Raw genomic sequence first — 17005 nt, forward strand, 5'->3', positions numbered from 1 at the left:
CTCTCGTTGCCCCCCCCTGGTATATCTCTCGTTGCCCCCCCCTGGTATATCTCCCGGGGGAGATTAGTCTGGTCCTCTTAGGTGCTTCGTGTTTATATATATATATATATATATATATATATATATATATATATATATATATATATATTTTTTTTTTTTTTGTTTTTTTTTTTTTTCCTCCAAAAGAAGGAACAGAGAAGGGGGCCAGGTGAGGATATTCCCTCAATGGCCCAGTCCTCTGTTCTTAACGCTACCTCGCTAACGCGGGAAATGGCGAATAGTTTGAAAAAAAAAAAAATATATATATATATATATAATCTCTCTCTGTCTCTCTCTCTCTCTCTCTCTCTCTCTCTCTCTCTCTCTCTCTCTCTCTCTCTCTCTCTCCGTGGCAGATAATCCTCGAGTCTCGGGCCAAACTTTTATCTCTGGCCTCGGGGGCGGGCGCCCCCCTCCCCCCCCCCCTTTTTTTTTCTTTTTTTACCCCAGTCTTTTCAGTGGGGGCCCACATTCCATTTTCAAGTTGGGAGGAGCCAACTTGCTCGCCCGGATATGTCCAAAAATCACTGAAATCTCACCAGCCCGAGAAAGAAAAAAAGAAAGTTAAAGAAATCACAAGTTTTCTCCCCAAAGTTGAGGGGGGAGATGGGGAAGTGGGGGAGGGGAGGAGGGGAGGAGGAGGGAATGGCGATGCTGGGGGGGGGGCGCCCCCTCCCTCCCCTCCCCCTCCCCCGCTGGTGATAAATGGACAAGGCAATTAGTGCAATGATCCCCCCCTTCCTCCCCCCTTCCTCCCCTTCCCCTCCCCTTCCCCTCTCCTCTCCCCCGGGCGTATCTTGAGAGATCTCCCCTCCCCCGCTGGGGAGGTCAAAGTTCCAGAGTAGGGTAGAGCTCGTGGGGAGATAAGGGGGAGACGGGGGGGAAGGGAAGGTTCGTAGGGGCATCTCTCTAACCCCGTGTAACCAGGCGAGAGGTGAAGGGGACTGGTTTATCCCCTGGTGTACGACACTTTGACGAGTCCCGTACGATAATGTAGCTTCCTCTTCACGAGAACAGCCATTGAAGTACGATAATGCACAACACTGTGTACGATAACAGGGACTGGAGTACGATAATTTCCTCTACACGATAGCAAGCGCAGGAGTACGATAATCCACAACACTGTGTACGATAACAGGGACTGGAGTACGATAATTTCCTCTACACGATAGCAAGCGCAGGAGTACGATAATCCACTTTCCTGTATACGATAGTGATAGCTAAAGTATGATAGATTTCTTATTTACGATAACCAGATCGGATATCCGAGAGTCTAACTTCCTATAAACGATAAAAAGGCTTCTAGTGAGTCGATCTAACTTCCTGGATGCGATAAGAGGCAGCAACAGTGTATGATAATCTAACTTCCTCTGTACGACAGCAAACACTGGGGCACAGTGAACCTAACTTCCCGCGTACGATAAGAAACACCGGAGTACGATAATTCAAAACACTTACGTACGACAGTGTGTATGTGTGTGTGTCTGTGTGTGTCTATGGGTGTGTGTGTGTGTGTGTGTCTATGGGTGTGTGTGTGTGTCTATGGGTGTGTGTGTGTGTGTGTGTGTATGTGTGTGTGTGTGTGTGTGTGTGTCTATTGAGCCCAGACGACTTCTCTTCCATTACGAGTCTGACCAACATTACCCAAGTGCACATCATGTTTACCCGCCCACCACACACCCGAGAGACAAAAATGGCGAGAAGTTATGGCACGATAATCCTTCTCATGCCTCTTGAAATCCCTCTTGGATCCGTCAACACAAGCGAGGGAGGGGGAGGAGGGAGGGATTGAGGGAGGGAGGGAGGGATTGAAGGAGGGAAGGAGGGAAGGAGGGAGGGAAGGAGGGAGAGATGGGCACCTCCTGTCCACAGAGACGAGGGAAATGTCGTGTCTTAAAAGAGGTGAAGAGATCTTCTGGAATTATCTCTTGATTTCTCCACGGTTCTCTCCCCGATTGGTCCTTCAGGATGGTGCTCTCCCCCGATGGTTCTCTTCGCGATGGTTCCCTCCCCTGATGGATCTCTCCCTGATGGTTCTCTCCCCCGATGGTTCTCTCCCTTATGGTTCTCTCCTCGATGGGTCTCTCCCCTGATGGTTCTCTCCCCTGATGGTTCTCTCCCCTGATGGTTCTCTCCCCTGATGGTTCTCTCCCTGATGGTTCTCTCCCCTGATAGTTCTCTCCCCGATGGGTTTCTCCCCAGTGATTCTCTCTCCCTGATAGTTCTCTCCTCGATGTTACTCTCCCCTGATGGTTCTCTCCCCTGATGGTTCTCTCCCTGATGGTTCTCTCCCCGATGGTTCTCTCCCCAGTGATTCTCTCTCCCTGATAGTTCTCTCCTCGATGTTACTCTCCCCTGATGGTTCTCTCCCCTGATGGTTCTCTCCCCTGATGGTTCTCTCCCTGATGGTTCTCTCCCCGATGGTTCTCTCCCCAGTGATTCTCTCTCCCTGATAGTTCTCTCCTCGATGTTACTCTCCCCTGATGGTTCTCTCCCCTGATAGTTCTCTCCCCGATGGGTTTCTCCGCGAGGAAGGTTCTCCTGGGAGAATCCTCCTCCTGACATCCCTTCCTCGAGATTTCAGCAGATCCTGTTCAGTGGCGCTGCTTTACCTGGGTCCTCCTCCTGCTGCTACTGGAGATGTACTTCAGCTGCTCCTGCCTTCAGCTGCTCCTGCTGGAGATCCACTTCAGCTGCAGCTCCTGCTGCTAGAGTTGTCCTTCAACTGCTCCTGCTCCTGCTGGAGATGTACTTCAGCTGCTCCTGCTGGAGATCCACTTCAGCTGCTCCTGCTCCTGCTGGAGATGTACTTCAGCTGCTCCTGCTGGAGATGTACTTCAGCTGCTCCTGCTGGAGATGTACTTCAGCTGCTCCTGCTCCTGCTGGAGATGTCCTTCAGCTGCTGCTGCTGCTGGGTCCACCTACTGGGTCCACAGGCATTGGAGTGTGCACTCTGTCTTCGCTGTGCCGCCGGAGTCTCTGTGTATAACCCACCCGATGGTGAGGTCAGATCTGGTGGCCTCTGTGCCACTTCATACTAACCATAATGAAATCTTTTAGCTTCTATGCCACTTCATACTTCCCATAATGCGATCTTTTAGCTTCTATGCCACTTCATACTTCCCATAATGCGATCTTTTAGCCTCTATGCCACTTCATACTTCCCATAATGTCATCTTTTATCCCATCCTATCGATGGACTGCACCAAAACAATCCTGATTGATAGATATGTTTACACGTCGAGTAAACAAATGCTATTTGTTACCGTCTAACAACTGGTCGTTTGATGGTATGGCCTGGTCCTTCAAGGCAATGACCAGTTGTCCTCCCTAGGTTGATCATAGCGGTGGTCCGAAACCTTATTCACAGGAGTCCGTGGCCTTCAGTCGGATCCAGTGTGGCCTGAAGAGGTGACCCTCTTTTGGTCTTCAAGTGGTCGAATTATTCTTTTGTTTTTGTTTTTTAATCGTTGCGCATGCGTCGACTCTGGCAAGTCATGTGAGGCAATGTTACTCTCGTTTTAACTCCGTCGTCGCCGGAGCATAACACAACACACGTCTTTTCACACCAGACATTCAACCTCAGGGTTTGACGTACCCTGGGGTATGAGGTTTTAACTTGGAGACCATAGCCACGTATGTGGGACAAGTTGCCACACACTGGGTGCGTTACCATAGCCACGTATGTGGGGTAAGTTGCCACACACACTGGATGCGTTACCATAGCCACGTATGTGGGGTAAGTTGCCACACACTGGGTGCGTTACCATAGCCACGTATGTGGGGTAAGTTGCCACACACACTGGATGCGTTACGAATCTGCTACGCTGGTGTTGATCATCGCCAGCAATCACGCAGAACACCGCCAAGGTGTTCCCCCCGCTCTCTCTCTCTCTCTCTCTCTCTCTCTCTCTCTCTCTCTCTCTGTTTCTCTCTCTCTCACACACACACACACACACTCGTATGTCGGTGGTTCGTCTCGCTACGGGGGAGGGTAAAAGACGTCTCTCCCACCTCCCCCCAAAAAAAGAGCCACTGTTGCCATCCCGGAGACGGTGGGCCTTGTAACAACCTTAGCCAATTTAACTTTACCAATAAACCTTCGTGAAGGAGGCGAGAATAGTGAGTTAACTCAAGAGGGAGGGAGGGAAAAGGAGGGAGGGAGGGAAAAGGAGGGAGGTAGGGGAGGGAGTAAAACCTTTAAATCCCATGTAGCGGTGTAAGGGGAAGGTTCACAAGGAGGACAAATGGGATAAGGGAGTAGATCAAATCAAACCTGATATTTCTGGTTCAGGAGAGAGAGAGAGAGAGAGAGAGAGAGAGAGAGAGAGAGAGAGAGAGAGAGAGGTGACGAGAAAGCAGCGCTCGAACGAGAGAATCATACGCGTTGTCAGTCCTTCTCCTTCCAATCCCAAACTAACATGTTGTCAATCTATGATAGACAATACATGTGGAGGATCTCTCTATCTATCTACTCGTTCTATCTACTGGTGCGGAGGCGTAACGTGCCACATGAGAGTTATATAGTGATGAAGGACATATGTTCTCCCATGGGGCAAGACGCGAGACATCGAGCGTGTCGCAGACCACCACACGAAGATGAACGAGAACGCGGACGAAAACGCGAACGCCTGAATTCTCGTTTAGCCAAAAAAAGAAAAGGAAAAAAAAAAGAGGAAAAGAAAAGGTCTCCAGCAGACGAAGGTGGCACAGAGACGCAGGTCAGATTTCACTCAAAGCTGGACGACTTTATAGATGTATACACCGCGTGAAATCATATTGAGGCAGGGGGGGGTCTGGCTGGCCTGGGGGGGGGGGGTTCGAACCCGCGTTTGACCCCTCCCTTGGCCTTGGGGAAACGAAAGGGGGGGGGGGAGAAAAAGGGGGGCAAAAAAGGGCTGCTTTTCATCACAGAGGTATTCGAGCAAGGGTCCAGCGTCTGGGGTTTTTTTTAATGTTGACTTTGCCCTCGAGGGTGAAGGTGAAATGGCTGTGGGTCGCGTAGAAATGGCTCGCTGAAGCCGTGAGAGAGAGAGGGAATGGGCGGGAAGGGAGGGAAGGGGTAGGAAATGGGTGGGAATGATGACATTTCCCGAGCATCATACGCTGGCCTCTCCAACACCTTAGACACGGTCGGATCCTTTTAGGTAATTTGCCTCAAAGATGGTATTTAGGATTTAGGGATGAATTCCTAAAAAAAAGGGGCATTTATTATTTATTTTCTGATCTAGATTTGCGTATCTTTTCCATCATCCAAACTCTCAGCCATCACATTCCATTATCCCTTGCCCCATACCAACACCATCTTTAATTCATATTTTCAAACTTGCCTTCTTTTTTCTTTTCTTTTTTTAAGCTGTTCAGAAAGCTGTTCTCGAAATTTTGAAGGTTGTCATGAGGTGGATAAATCAAACTGGCCCCCCAAAAAAAACATTGAACGTTGTCTGAAAAAAATCATTGCCAGTGGCGTTGAACGTGGCTGATTTATTCACCCCGTTCGCCCACGGGGGATGGCCAGCCAGGACGTGCACACGGATGATCGCCAGGGGGAAGGGGTTCGCTGACACACGTCCTCTTCACTTTTATCCTTCGTGTGTACGTCAAAGGCCAGGGGACGTGCGTGCGCTTCCGCTCCCGTGTGGACGACAGGAGACGTGGTTGCATCATCTTCACAGACCTGGATGGTGTTCTGAAAGCCTCTCATCCTCTTAAGGGGACCATGCAGAAGGTCTTTAATAACTTAACGATGGGTCCTCGAGGCTTATAACGAGGGGGTCTTCGAGGCTTATAACGAGGGGGTCTTCGAGACTTATAAGAAGGGGTGTTCGAGACTTATAACGAGGGGTCTTCGAGACTTATAACGAGGGGTCTTCGAGACTTATAACGAGGGGTCTTCGAGACTTATCATTAACGAGGGGTCTTCGAGACTTATCACCAACGAGGGGTCTTCGAGACTTATCACCAACGAGGGGTCTTCGAGACTTATCATTAACGAGGGGGTCTTCGAGACTTATCACCAACGAGGGGTCTTCGAGACTTATCACCAACGAGGGTCTTCGAGACTTATCATTAACGAGGGGGTCTTCGAGACTTATCACCAACGAGGGGTCTTCGAGACTTATCATTAACGAGGGGGTCTTCGAGACTTATCACTAACGAGGGGTCTTCGAGACTTATCATTAACGAGGGGGTCTTCGAGACTTATCATTAACGAGGGGGTCTTCGAGACTTATCATTAACGAGGGGGTCTTCGACACTTATCATTAACGAGGGGGTCTTCGACACTTATCATTAACGAGGGGGTCTTCGACACTTATCATTAACGAGGGGGTCTTCGAGACTTATCATTAACGAGGGGTCTTCAAGAGACTTAACGAGGGGTCTTCGAGACTCAACGAGGGGGTCTTAGGCACTTATAACGAGGGGGTCTTCGGGACGAGGGTATAGTCAAGCAATGAACTTAGACAAATGATCAGTGACTCTGTGAGAGTCTATCATACCAGTCAACAGATAGATATGCCAAACCTATTGCTGGCCCCATTTCCTCTATATTATACCCTGGATCCGGAAATGTATAGAATCCAGGTATTTATACCCAGAAATCCGGAATTTATCCCATGAAACCGGTGTATTTATATCGAAAATCCGGGAAAGTATTGCTATGAGATTCTGAGCTGGGGCTAATAGGCTCCGTGTGACATTATTGGGGATTTTCCAAAATTATCTGTCAATTTTGGAACGATACTTTGTTGTGTGTGTGTGTGTGGGGGGGTGGGTCGTTTATGTACTCTGATTGGTTAGGAGAATCTGAGGACAAGAATCCATGAATACGGACGAAGACACAGACTCAAGAATACACTATATATATATATATATATATATATATATATATATATATATATATATATTGGAAAGGATCACAATTTTGCGCGTGATCAAGATATACCTATGAGTCCACGGGGAAAAGGAAACACGATAAGTTACCAAGTGCACTTTCGTGTAATAATCACATCATCAGGGGAGACACAAGAGAGAAATAAAAGTCAGTTGATATACATCGAAGAGACGAAGCTAGGACGCCATTTGGTAAACAAGTTTACCAAATGATGTGATTATTACTCGAAAGTGCACTTGGGAACTAATCGTGTTTCATTTTCCCCGTGGACTCATAGGTATATATATATATATATATATATATATATATATATATATATATATATATATATATATATATATGAATCATATAAACTGACAATGATTCATACACATAGAGCAGAGACAGATCAAGGATTGGTTTATGTGTGTGTGTATGATCGGCCGACAGGGATTCCCGCTAACTCAGAATGGATTGGATGATTGGATCTGACAGGAGACAGACTGGCTAATTTGGGAGCGACACCCGATCCTCAGCGGTGCCCTCCCTCCCTCCTCTCCCTCCTCTTCCCTCCCAGCTCGGGCGGGTCTGGCTAGGGCTGGACCCTCGCTCACTCACCTGTGCGTATTAATAACCTTGGCAATAATGCTTATGCGTATCAATACCATTGGTAATGATGCCTGTGATCATTCCCGGTAGTGGCGTTGGGGCGAGCTGGGCGACCTGGGCTGCTGGGCGGGCTGGGCGGCTGGGCGGGCTGGGCGGGCGGCTGCTGGAATTCGGTTATTGAGTGTGTGTGTATGTCTGGAGCTGCAGCTGGTGAGGTCAGGGAGATGATGAGGGGGCTGCTCCTCCTCCTCCTCCTCCTCCTCCTCCTCCTGCTACTCCTCCTCCCTGCTGCTCCTCCTCCTCCTGATACTGCTACTACTGATTCTGCTGCTGCTGCTCTTCCTCCTCCTCCTCCTGCTACTCCTCCTCCTCCTCCTGCTGCTGCTGCTGCTCCTCCTCCTCCTCCTCCTCCTCCTGCTCCTCCTCCTGCTCCTCCTCCTCCTCCTCCTCCTCCTCCTCCTCCTCCTCCTCCTCCTCCTCCTGCTCCTCCTGCTGCAGCAGCTCCTGAGCTCAGTCTTGGGGTAACGTGCTGGCACCTGAGCTAAGAACTGGTCTGGTCCCTCCGTGAGCCAAGACGTGACCTGGTCCCTCCGTGAGCCAAGACGTGACCTGGTCCCTCCGTGAGCCAAGACGTGACCTGGTCCCACCGTGAGCCAAGACGTGACCTGGTTCCTCCGTGAGCCAAGACGTGACCTGGTCCCTCCGTGAGCCAAGACGTGACCTGGTCCCTCCGTGAGTCAAGATGTGACCTGGTTCCTCCGTGAGCCAAGAAGTGACCTGGTCCCTCCGTGAGCCAAGACGTGACCTGGTCCCTCCGAGAGCCAAGACGTGACCTGGTCCCTCCGTGAGCCAAGACGTGACCTGGTCCCTCCGTGAGTCAAGATGTGACCTGGTTCCTCCGTGAGCCAAGACGTGACCTGGTCCCTCCGTGAGCCAAGTCGTGACCTGGTCCCTCCGTGAGCCAAGACGTGACCTGGTCCCTTCGTGAGCCAAGACGTGACTTGGTCCCTCCGTGAGCCAAGACGTGACCTGGTCCCTCCGTGAGCCAAGACGTGACCTGGTCCCTCCGTGAGCCAAGACGTGACCTGGTCCCTCCGTGAGCCAAGACGTGACCTGGTCCCTTCGTGAGCCAAGACGTGACCTGGTCCCTTCGTGAGCCAAGACGTGACCTGGTCCCTCCGTGAGCCAAGACGTGACCTGGTCCCTCCGTGAGCCAAGACGTGACCTGGTCCCTCCGTGAGCCTAGACGTGACCTGGTCCCTCCCTGAGCCAAGACGTGACCTGGTTCCTCCGTGAGCCAAGAAGTGACCTGGTCCCTCCGTGAGCCAAGACGTGACCTGGTCCCTCCGTGAGCCAAGACGTGACCTGGTTCCTCCGTGAGCCAAGACGTGACCTGGTCCCTCCGTGAGCCAAGACGTGACCTGGTTCCTCCTTGAGCCAAGACGTGACCTGGTTCCTCTGTGAGCCAAGACGTGACCTGGTCCCTCCGTGAGCCAAGGCGTGACCTGGTTCCTCCGTGAGCCAAGATGTGACCTGGTCTCTCCGTAAGCCAAGACGTGACCTGGTCCCTCCGTGAGCCAAGACGTGACCTGGTCTCTCCGTGACCCAAGACGTGACCTGGTCCCTCCGTGAGCCAAGAGGTGACCTGGTCCCTCCGTGAGCCAAGACGTGACCTGGTCCCTCCGTGAGCCAAGACGTGACCTGGCCCCTCCGTGAGCCAAGACGTGACCTTGTCCCTCCGTGAGCCAAGACGACTGACCTTGTCCCTCCGTGAGCCAAGAGGTGACCTGGTCCCTCCGTGAGCCAAGACGCGACCTTGTCCCTCCGTGAGCCAAGAGGTGACCTGGTCCCTCCGTGAGCCAAGACGTGACCTGGTCCCTCCGTGAGCCAAGACGTGACCTGGTCCCTCCGTGAGCCAAGACGTGACCTGGTCCCTCCGTGAGCCAAGACCTGGAGACATTTAGATCAGCAGCTGTCGACTGAATCGTCCACGACTGCTTGTTTCCTTCATAGCAGCGACCAGCAGAATCCACTCTCTCTCATCTCCCCCGGAGTTCAGTACACCTTCTCTCTCTCTCTCTCTCTCTCTCTCTCTCTCTCTCTCTCTCTCTCTCTCTCTCTCCTGCACCCATTGTTTACCCAGGCCATGGCGTGGGGGGATGGATGGATGGGGTTAGGGGGGGAGAGAGAGAGAGAAAGACAGACTTTTGTCTCAACGATGAAGTGTTCTGCGAGTTCTTACCCGGAGCAGAACATGAACAATGAAGTTCCTCCCTACCTCCCTTCCCTCCCTTCTCCCCTTCCCTCCCTTCCCCTTTCCCTTCCTCTCCCCTCGATCCCCTGACCCCAGAAGGTCTCCAGGCCTCAGAGTTCATAGCGCCTCCCTCCCTCCCTCCCTCCGCTCTACCCACACACCCTTCACCCTCACCCCGCCCACTTTCACCACCCTCCCCTCCCTCCCTCCCTCCCTCCCTCCCTCCCTCCCTCCTTCTCCCTACACCCCCCCCACCTCACCCCTCACCAACCGCTTATCAATACCAGGTTAAGCTGTGCAAACACTGCATCGCATACCGCTATTCACAGCGATCTGCATTCCTCCCCTCTCTCCCTCCCACACACACACACACACACATCCTCCCTCTGTCTCTCTCTCTCTCTCTCTCTCTCTCTCTCTCTCTCTCTCTCTCTCTCTCTCTCTTGTTTGAGACCCATAGACAATGCAGTGCATTCTCTCTCTCTCTCTCTCTCTCTCTCTCTCTCTCTCTCTCTCTCTCTCTCTCTCTCTCTCTCTCTCTCTCTCTGTTTGAAACCCATAGACAAAGCAGTGCATATCTGTCTGTCTCTCTCTCTCTCTCTCTCTCTCTCTCTCTCTCTCTCTCTCTCTCTCTCTCTCTCTCTCTCTGTTTGAGACCCATAGACAAAGCAGTGCATCTCTCTCTCTCTCTCTCTCTCTCTCTCTCTCTCTCTCTCTCTCTCTCTCTCTCTCTCTCTCGCTCGCTCGTGACCGCGTCAAACTCCCGCCCTCCGCAGTGCCAGTAGAGAGATGGACACACACACACACACACACACACACACACACACACCTGCAGTGTGAGGACACAGAAGACAAAAGCATTTCTCTATCGTCCTCGTGTGAGTCGCCCTTCTATAGCACTCTAGTTACCTCCACACACACACCTTATGTGACACAGACGAAGCCCTTACCTTGGCTGGCTTTCGACTCCCCGTCTTTGGCCCCAGGGGGCGCACGAAGCCTCTTACCTTGGCTGGCTTTCGACTCCCCGTCTTTGGCCCCAGGGGGCGCACGAAGCCCTTACCTTGGCTGGCTTTCGACTCCCCGTCTTTGGCCCCAGGGGGCGCACGAAGTCCTTCTTACCTTGGCTGGCTTTCGACTCCCCGTCTTTGGCCCCAGGGAGCGCACGAAGTCCTTACCTTGGCTGACTTTCGACTCCCCGTCTTTGGCCCCAGGGGGCGCACGAAGTCCTTCTTACCTTGGCTGGCTCTCGACTCCCCGTCTTTGGCCCCAGGGGGCGCACGAAGTCCTTCTTACCTTGGCTGGCTTTCGACTCCCCGTCTTTGGCCCCAGGGGGCGCACGAAGCCCTTACCTTGGCTGGCTTTCGACTCCCCGTCTTTGGCCCCAGGGGGCGCACGAAGTCCTTCTTACCTTGGCTGGCTTTCGACTCCCCGTCTTTGGCCCCAGGGAGCGCACGAAGTCCTTACCTTGGCTGACTTTCGACTCCCCGTCTTTGGCCCCAGGGGGCGCACGAAGTCCTTCTTACCTTGGCTGGCTCTCGACTCCCCGTCTTTGGCCCCAGGGGGCGCACGAAGCCCTTACCTTGGCTGGCTTTCGACTCCCCGTCTTTGGCCCCAGGGGGCGCACGAAGCCCTTACCTTGGCTAGCTTTCGACTCCCCGTCTTTGGCCCCAGGGGGCGCACGAAGTCCTTACCTTGGCTGGCTTTCGACTCCCCGTCTTTGGCTCCAGGGGGCGCACGAAGTCCTTACCTTGGCTGGCTTTCGACTCCCCGTCTTTGGCTCCAGGGGCGCCGCCTTACCTGAATTGTTGCCGTACATGTGGTAGTAGAAGGAGAAGCAGGAGAGGGTATCGGGCCCGGAGGCGCTGAAGACGGGAGAGTACAGGAGTGCACGGTGGCCATGTTCGCGGGGGATCGAAGCCTCGATGAACATATAGTGCCCTGGGGGGGGGAGAGATGACAGAGGTACGATGATAGTCATACATCCTCGGTTATACATGGGGCTACATTAAGAGACTGAATGGATGCCAGTGATTAAAGGTTATTAAGTTAAATATTCATATGATACATATTTAATTTATATGTATGTTGATACATATTATGGCCACCAGAAGTCGAGGTCAGTAAGCCATACTTTAATGTCTTTGAATGTCTTCGATACACAAGGAGTTGTCGTACCGTATGACATGGTGGTCAATTCTCGTGTTCTGTGGGCCATAGGATTGGCCAATCCTGCTCCAATAGAACACTGGGAGAGATAACAGGTAGACCTAATGGTTCTCGTAAGGTCGTTATCTCGTGGGAGACACTGGGAAGTCTCCTACGGTGCGAGAGACAATGAGATAATCGAGTGGAATAAAGATAATAGAAAAAAAGGGGTTACCTACCTTCACATCTCAGCCATGAAAAGGTAAGAGAAAAACACCAAAAAAAAATGAAGAAAGAAAAAGAGGAGCGACGCCGTTATGTGTGGAGTAGACGTAGTATACTGCCGCGGAAGTTCTGTAGGGAAGGGTGAAGAGGAGGGAAAGTGGGATTATAAGTGGATTATAAGTGCGGGGGGGGGGGGGGAGGGGGGCGGGCTTATCTTGTGAGGAGACTCTTATCTGAAGGAGATAATCTCACAACAACAACAACAACAACAACAACAACAACAACCCCCGGGTTATTGTGAGGTACTTGCTGTCCTTAAAGGCGACGGAGCTGCCCTGAAGAGTGGGAATTATCGTACCTACATGCCTTAGAGTATAGCTCTAATGACTCAATGTTGTATCGTACTTAACGATTCCCAGTATCGTAGCCCTGAAGATTAAAGATATCGTACGTAGGCATCAAATGTATCGTACGAAAATGACAAACTTATCATACTGTAAAGAGAGAGAAAAGTTATCGTACTTAAAGAAAAACATTGAAATACCTCATTTGTATTACTTAGAGGCAAAGTTTTTATCCTTTAAAGTTACAGATAGAGCAAGGAAGAGTCAAAAGTTATTGTACTTAGAGATTGCACATGAAATGTGAAGTTATTAAAAGTATTTGAATGTTCAAAACGTCGAATTCAAGAGTTAAACGTATCATAAAAGATGCTGTATGTGTTGAGTCAAAGATTTCGTCATAAAAAGACTATAGTTATCGTACTTTGGAAACAACGTTATCGTACTTCAAGACTAAAGAAATCGTACCGTAGAAGCAAAGTTATCGTACTTAAAGACTACAGATATCGTTAGAGCAAAGTTATCGTACTCAAAGACTACAGGTATCGTTAGAGCAAAGTTATCGTACTTAAAGACTACAGATATCGTTAGAGCAAAGTTATCGTACTTAAAGACTACAGCTATCGTTAGAGCAAAGTTATCGTACTTAAAGACTACAGATATCGTTAGAGCAGAGTTATCGTACTCAAAGACTACAGGTATCGTTAGAGCAAAGTTATCGTACTCAAACACTACAACCGTCGTACTGCAGACTCGAAGTTATCGTTCTGAAACACTACAGAAATCGTACTGTAGAGGCAAAGTTATCGTACTTAAGAGTCTACAAGTATCGTACTCGTAGAGCCACAACTATTGCACCAGCAGGCTCCTGGGGGCGAGGGAATAAGAAAACAACAGTGTGGATATACACTGAGCACGGCCACGTATTTACCACCTCCCCCAAACCTCATTCGTATTCTGGTGACGCATCCAACCTAGGTGCCGACCGGCCTACCACCGCGTCTCTTTCTCTTTCTTTTTTCTATGTCACATTCCACCCCCACCCTCCCCCCCCCCCGCCCTTTATTTTTTTTCTTTTTCCCTCTCTCAACAACCCCCAGCCCCACCCCCTCTCCCGTTTTCTACACCTTTTTTTTTTGTTTTGTTTTTGTTGGTCGCCTCCGTAATGACGGAAGGTGGTTGTGGTGGTGGGGTGGGGTTGGGGGGGAGGGGTGATGGGAGGGTGGGGGGGTGAAGGGAGGGGGGTGAGGGAGGGGGAAGGGAGGAGGGAGGAGGGGGAGGTTGGCGACGAAGGCCTCTCTCTCTCTCTCTCTCTCTCTCTCTCTCTCTCTCTCTCTCTCTCTCTCTCTCTCTCTCTCTCTCTCCACAGTTTGGCAGAGTTCACATCAATAGTGTTATCCTCACACACAACCCCAACAACCACCCCCTACCTCACACCCCCACCGCACACCCCCAACAACCCCACCACACATCCCTACAACCCCCACAACACACCTCCAACAACCACCCCCACCGCACACCCCCCAACAACCACCCCTACCACACACCCCCAACAACAACCCCATCCACCACACACCCCCCCAACCCCACACCACACCCGAAACAACCCCCCACCATACACCCCCACACACTCCCAACAACCCTCCACCATACACCCCCACAACCCCCACCACACACCCCCACAACCCCCAACACCTCCCCCTCACCTCCCACCCCAACAACCCCCCCCCACACACACACACACACACACACACACACACACACATTTTCTCCCAGTGTTGTGAGTATGACACACACAAGACGCAACTTTCGCTGTGACAAAGTAGAAAATAAAAACTTTTTTTCTATATAATTTCTATCTATAAACTTTTGTATGATTGTATACCAGTGTTACGGAGAAGGTTAGATGCATATAGATTGGTTGGTTCAAATGCTGACGTTGCTGTCTGCTCACACCACTACAGCTACTGTATCTACAGCTACTGTATCTTCTTGGTTGTATTTTCTTGACGCTGTTGTATTTTCTTGGGGGGGGGGGTGTCTATAGCATTATAGCCAGCTTAGAAGACCCTTCCTATAACCTTAGTTTGATAGCTACTGTATGTAACGATTCCTACACTCGTAATCACCTATTTATAATTACCTACACTCGTAATCACCTATTTATAATTACCTACACTCGTAATCACCTATTTATAATTACCTACACTCGTAATCACCTATTTATAATTACCTACACTCGTAATCACCTATTTATGATTACCTACACTCGTAATCACCTACTTATAATTACCTACACTCGTAATCACCTATCTTTAATTACCTATTGCTTGTACGGAGGTGGGGTGGAGGAGAGTTCTACACATGTGTGGGGGGCGCGCAGCCGACACCATCTCTTAACCCCACCGTAACTCAATCCATTATGATTACCCACAGCCCAGGAATGGACCTAGGGTGATTGATGAGTCGTCCCACCCCAAACGACTCAGGAACCACCTATTACGTATTACTACACGTGGGTACGTTAACACCCCTAAACACGTACTCGTAACCTATTTAAGACTAACACAACGTAATCAACCTCAGAGATCCCCCCCGGGGGGTCACGGGGGGTCCATTAAATTAGGGGTGGATGTAATACCGGGAAAATGAGTGGTTGCCTCTAGATAGATAGGCACATAAATTGGCCTCCATGTTGGAGTGCAGACCTTTATGTGAATTGGTAACTTAGGGCCATCTGTTGTACTTGAGGAATACCTGGTTTTGATCTACCGTAAACTATGAGGATTGACTAGGTCTGTTATCTTGGCCATGAGGATTGACTCGTCATGTTATAATTACCTACACTCGTAATCACCATTTATAATTACCTACACTCGTAATCACCCATTTATAATTACCTACACTCGTAATCACCCATTTATAATTACCTACACTCGTAATCACCTATTTATAATTACCTACACTCGTAATCACCTATTTATAATTACCTACACTCGTAATCACCATTTATAATTACCTACACTCGTAATCACCCATTTATAATTACCTACACTCATAATCACCTATTTATAATTACCAACACTCGTAATCACCTTTCTTTAATTACCTATTTGCTTTGTACGGGGAGGGGGTGGGGTGGTGGAGAGTTGTACACATGTGTGGGGGGGAGCGCAGGCCGCCCAATCTCTTAACCCCACCAGTACACAATCCACTTGTAGGCACAGCCCAGGATTGGAAAGGGTGATTGTGTGTCGTCCGTCCCAAACGACCAGGAACCACCTACGATGCAACGTGGGTACTTAACGACCCAACAGTCTGCGTGGACATTTAAGCTAACACACGATTAACCCCAGAGATCCCCCCCCGGGGGGGTCTGGGGGGGGGTCCATAATGTAGGGGGGTGGATGTAAGGGGACAAATGAGGTGGGTTGCCTGCTAATGATTAGGTCACACACGATTGGCCGCCATGTTGGAGGCAGACCTTGTTTGTGAATTGGTGATTAGGGCCATCTGTTGTTTGAGGGAATAGCTGGTTTGTGATCTTAAACTATGAGGAGTTGACTGGTCTGTTATCTTGGCCATAAGCAGTTGACTGGTCTGTTATCTTGGCCATAAGGAGTTGACTGGTCTATTATCTTGGCCATAAGGAGTTGACTGGTCTGTTATCTTGGCCATAAGGAGTTAACTGATCTCTTATCTTGGTCATAAGAAGTTGACTGGTCTGTTATCTTGGCCATAAGGAGTTGACTGGTCTGTTATCTTGGCCATAAGGAGTTGACAGGTCTGTTATCTTGGCCATAAGGAGTTGACAGGTCTGTTATCTTGGCCATAAGGAGTTGACTGGTCTGTTATCTTGGCCATAAGGAGTTGACAGGTCTGTTATCTTGGCCATAAGGAGTTGACAGGTCTGTTATCTTGGCCATAAGAAGTTGACTGGTCTGTTATCTTGGCCATAAGGAGTTGACTGGTCTGTTATCTTGGCCATAAGGAGTTGACTGGTCTGTTATCTTGGCCATAAGAAGTTGACTGGTCTGTTATCTTGGCCATAAGGAGTTAACTGGTCTGTTATCTTGGCCATAAGAAGTTGACTGGTCTGTTATCTTGGCCATAAGTTGACTGGTCTGTTATCTTGGCCATAAGGAGTTAACTGATCTCTTATCTTGGTCATAAGAAGTTGACTGGTCTGTTATCTTGGCCATAAGGAGTTGACTGGTCTGTTATCTTGGCCATAAGGAGTTGACAGGTCTGTTATCTTGGCCATAAGGAGTTGACAGGTCTGTTATCTTGGCCATAAGGAGTTGACTGGTCTGTTATCTTGGCCATAAGGAGTTGACAGGTCTGTTATCTTGGCCATAAGGAGTTGACAGGTCTGTTATCTTAGCCATAAGGAGTTGACTGGTCTGTTATCTTGGCCATAAAGAGTTGACTGATCTGTTATCTTGGCCATAAGGAGTTGACTGGTCTGTTATCTTAGCCATAAGGAGTTGACTGGTCTGTTATCTTGGCCATAAG

The 17005-nt window shown here is 50.0% G+C and overlaps 1 protein-coding gene across 3 annotated transcripts in view; it reads right to left on the reverse strand.

The window, feature by feature from the left end:
- LOC139763181 (uncharacterized) overlaps positions 1-17005 on the reverse strand; it is a 155398-nt gene that overhangs the window by 39192 nt on the left and 99201 nt on the right. For all 3 annotated transcript variants that reach the window (XM_071688900.1, XM_071688899.1, XM_071688901.1), the window contains exon 6: positions 11577-11717. In XM_071688900.1, coding sequence (XP_071545001.1) covers positions 11577-11717 — 141 coding nt within the window. The remainder of the gene's footprint in view (positions 1-11576; positions 11718-17005) is intronic.

This window comes from Panulirus ornatus, chromosome 46, assembly GCF_036320965.1.
Source record: "Panulirus ornatus isolate Po-2019 chromosome 46, ASM3632096v1, whole genome shotgun sequence".
NCBI lineage: Eukaryota > Metazoa > Arthropoda > Malacostraca > Decapoda > Palinuridae > Panulirus > Panulirus ornatus.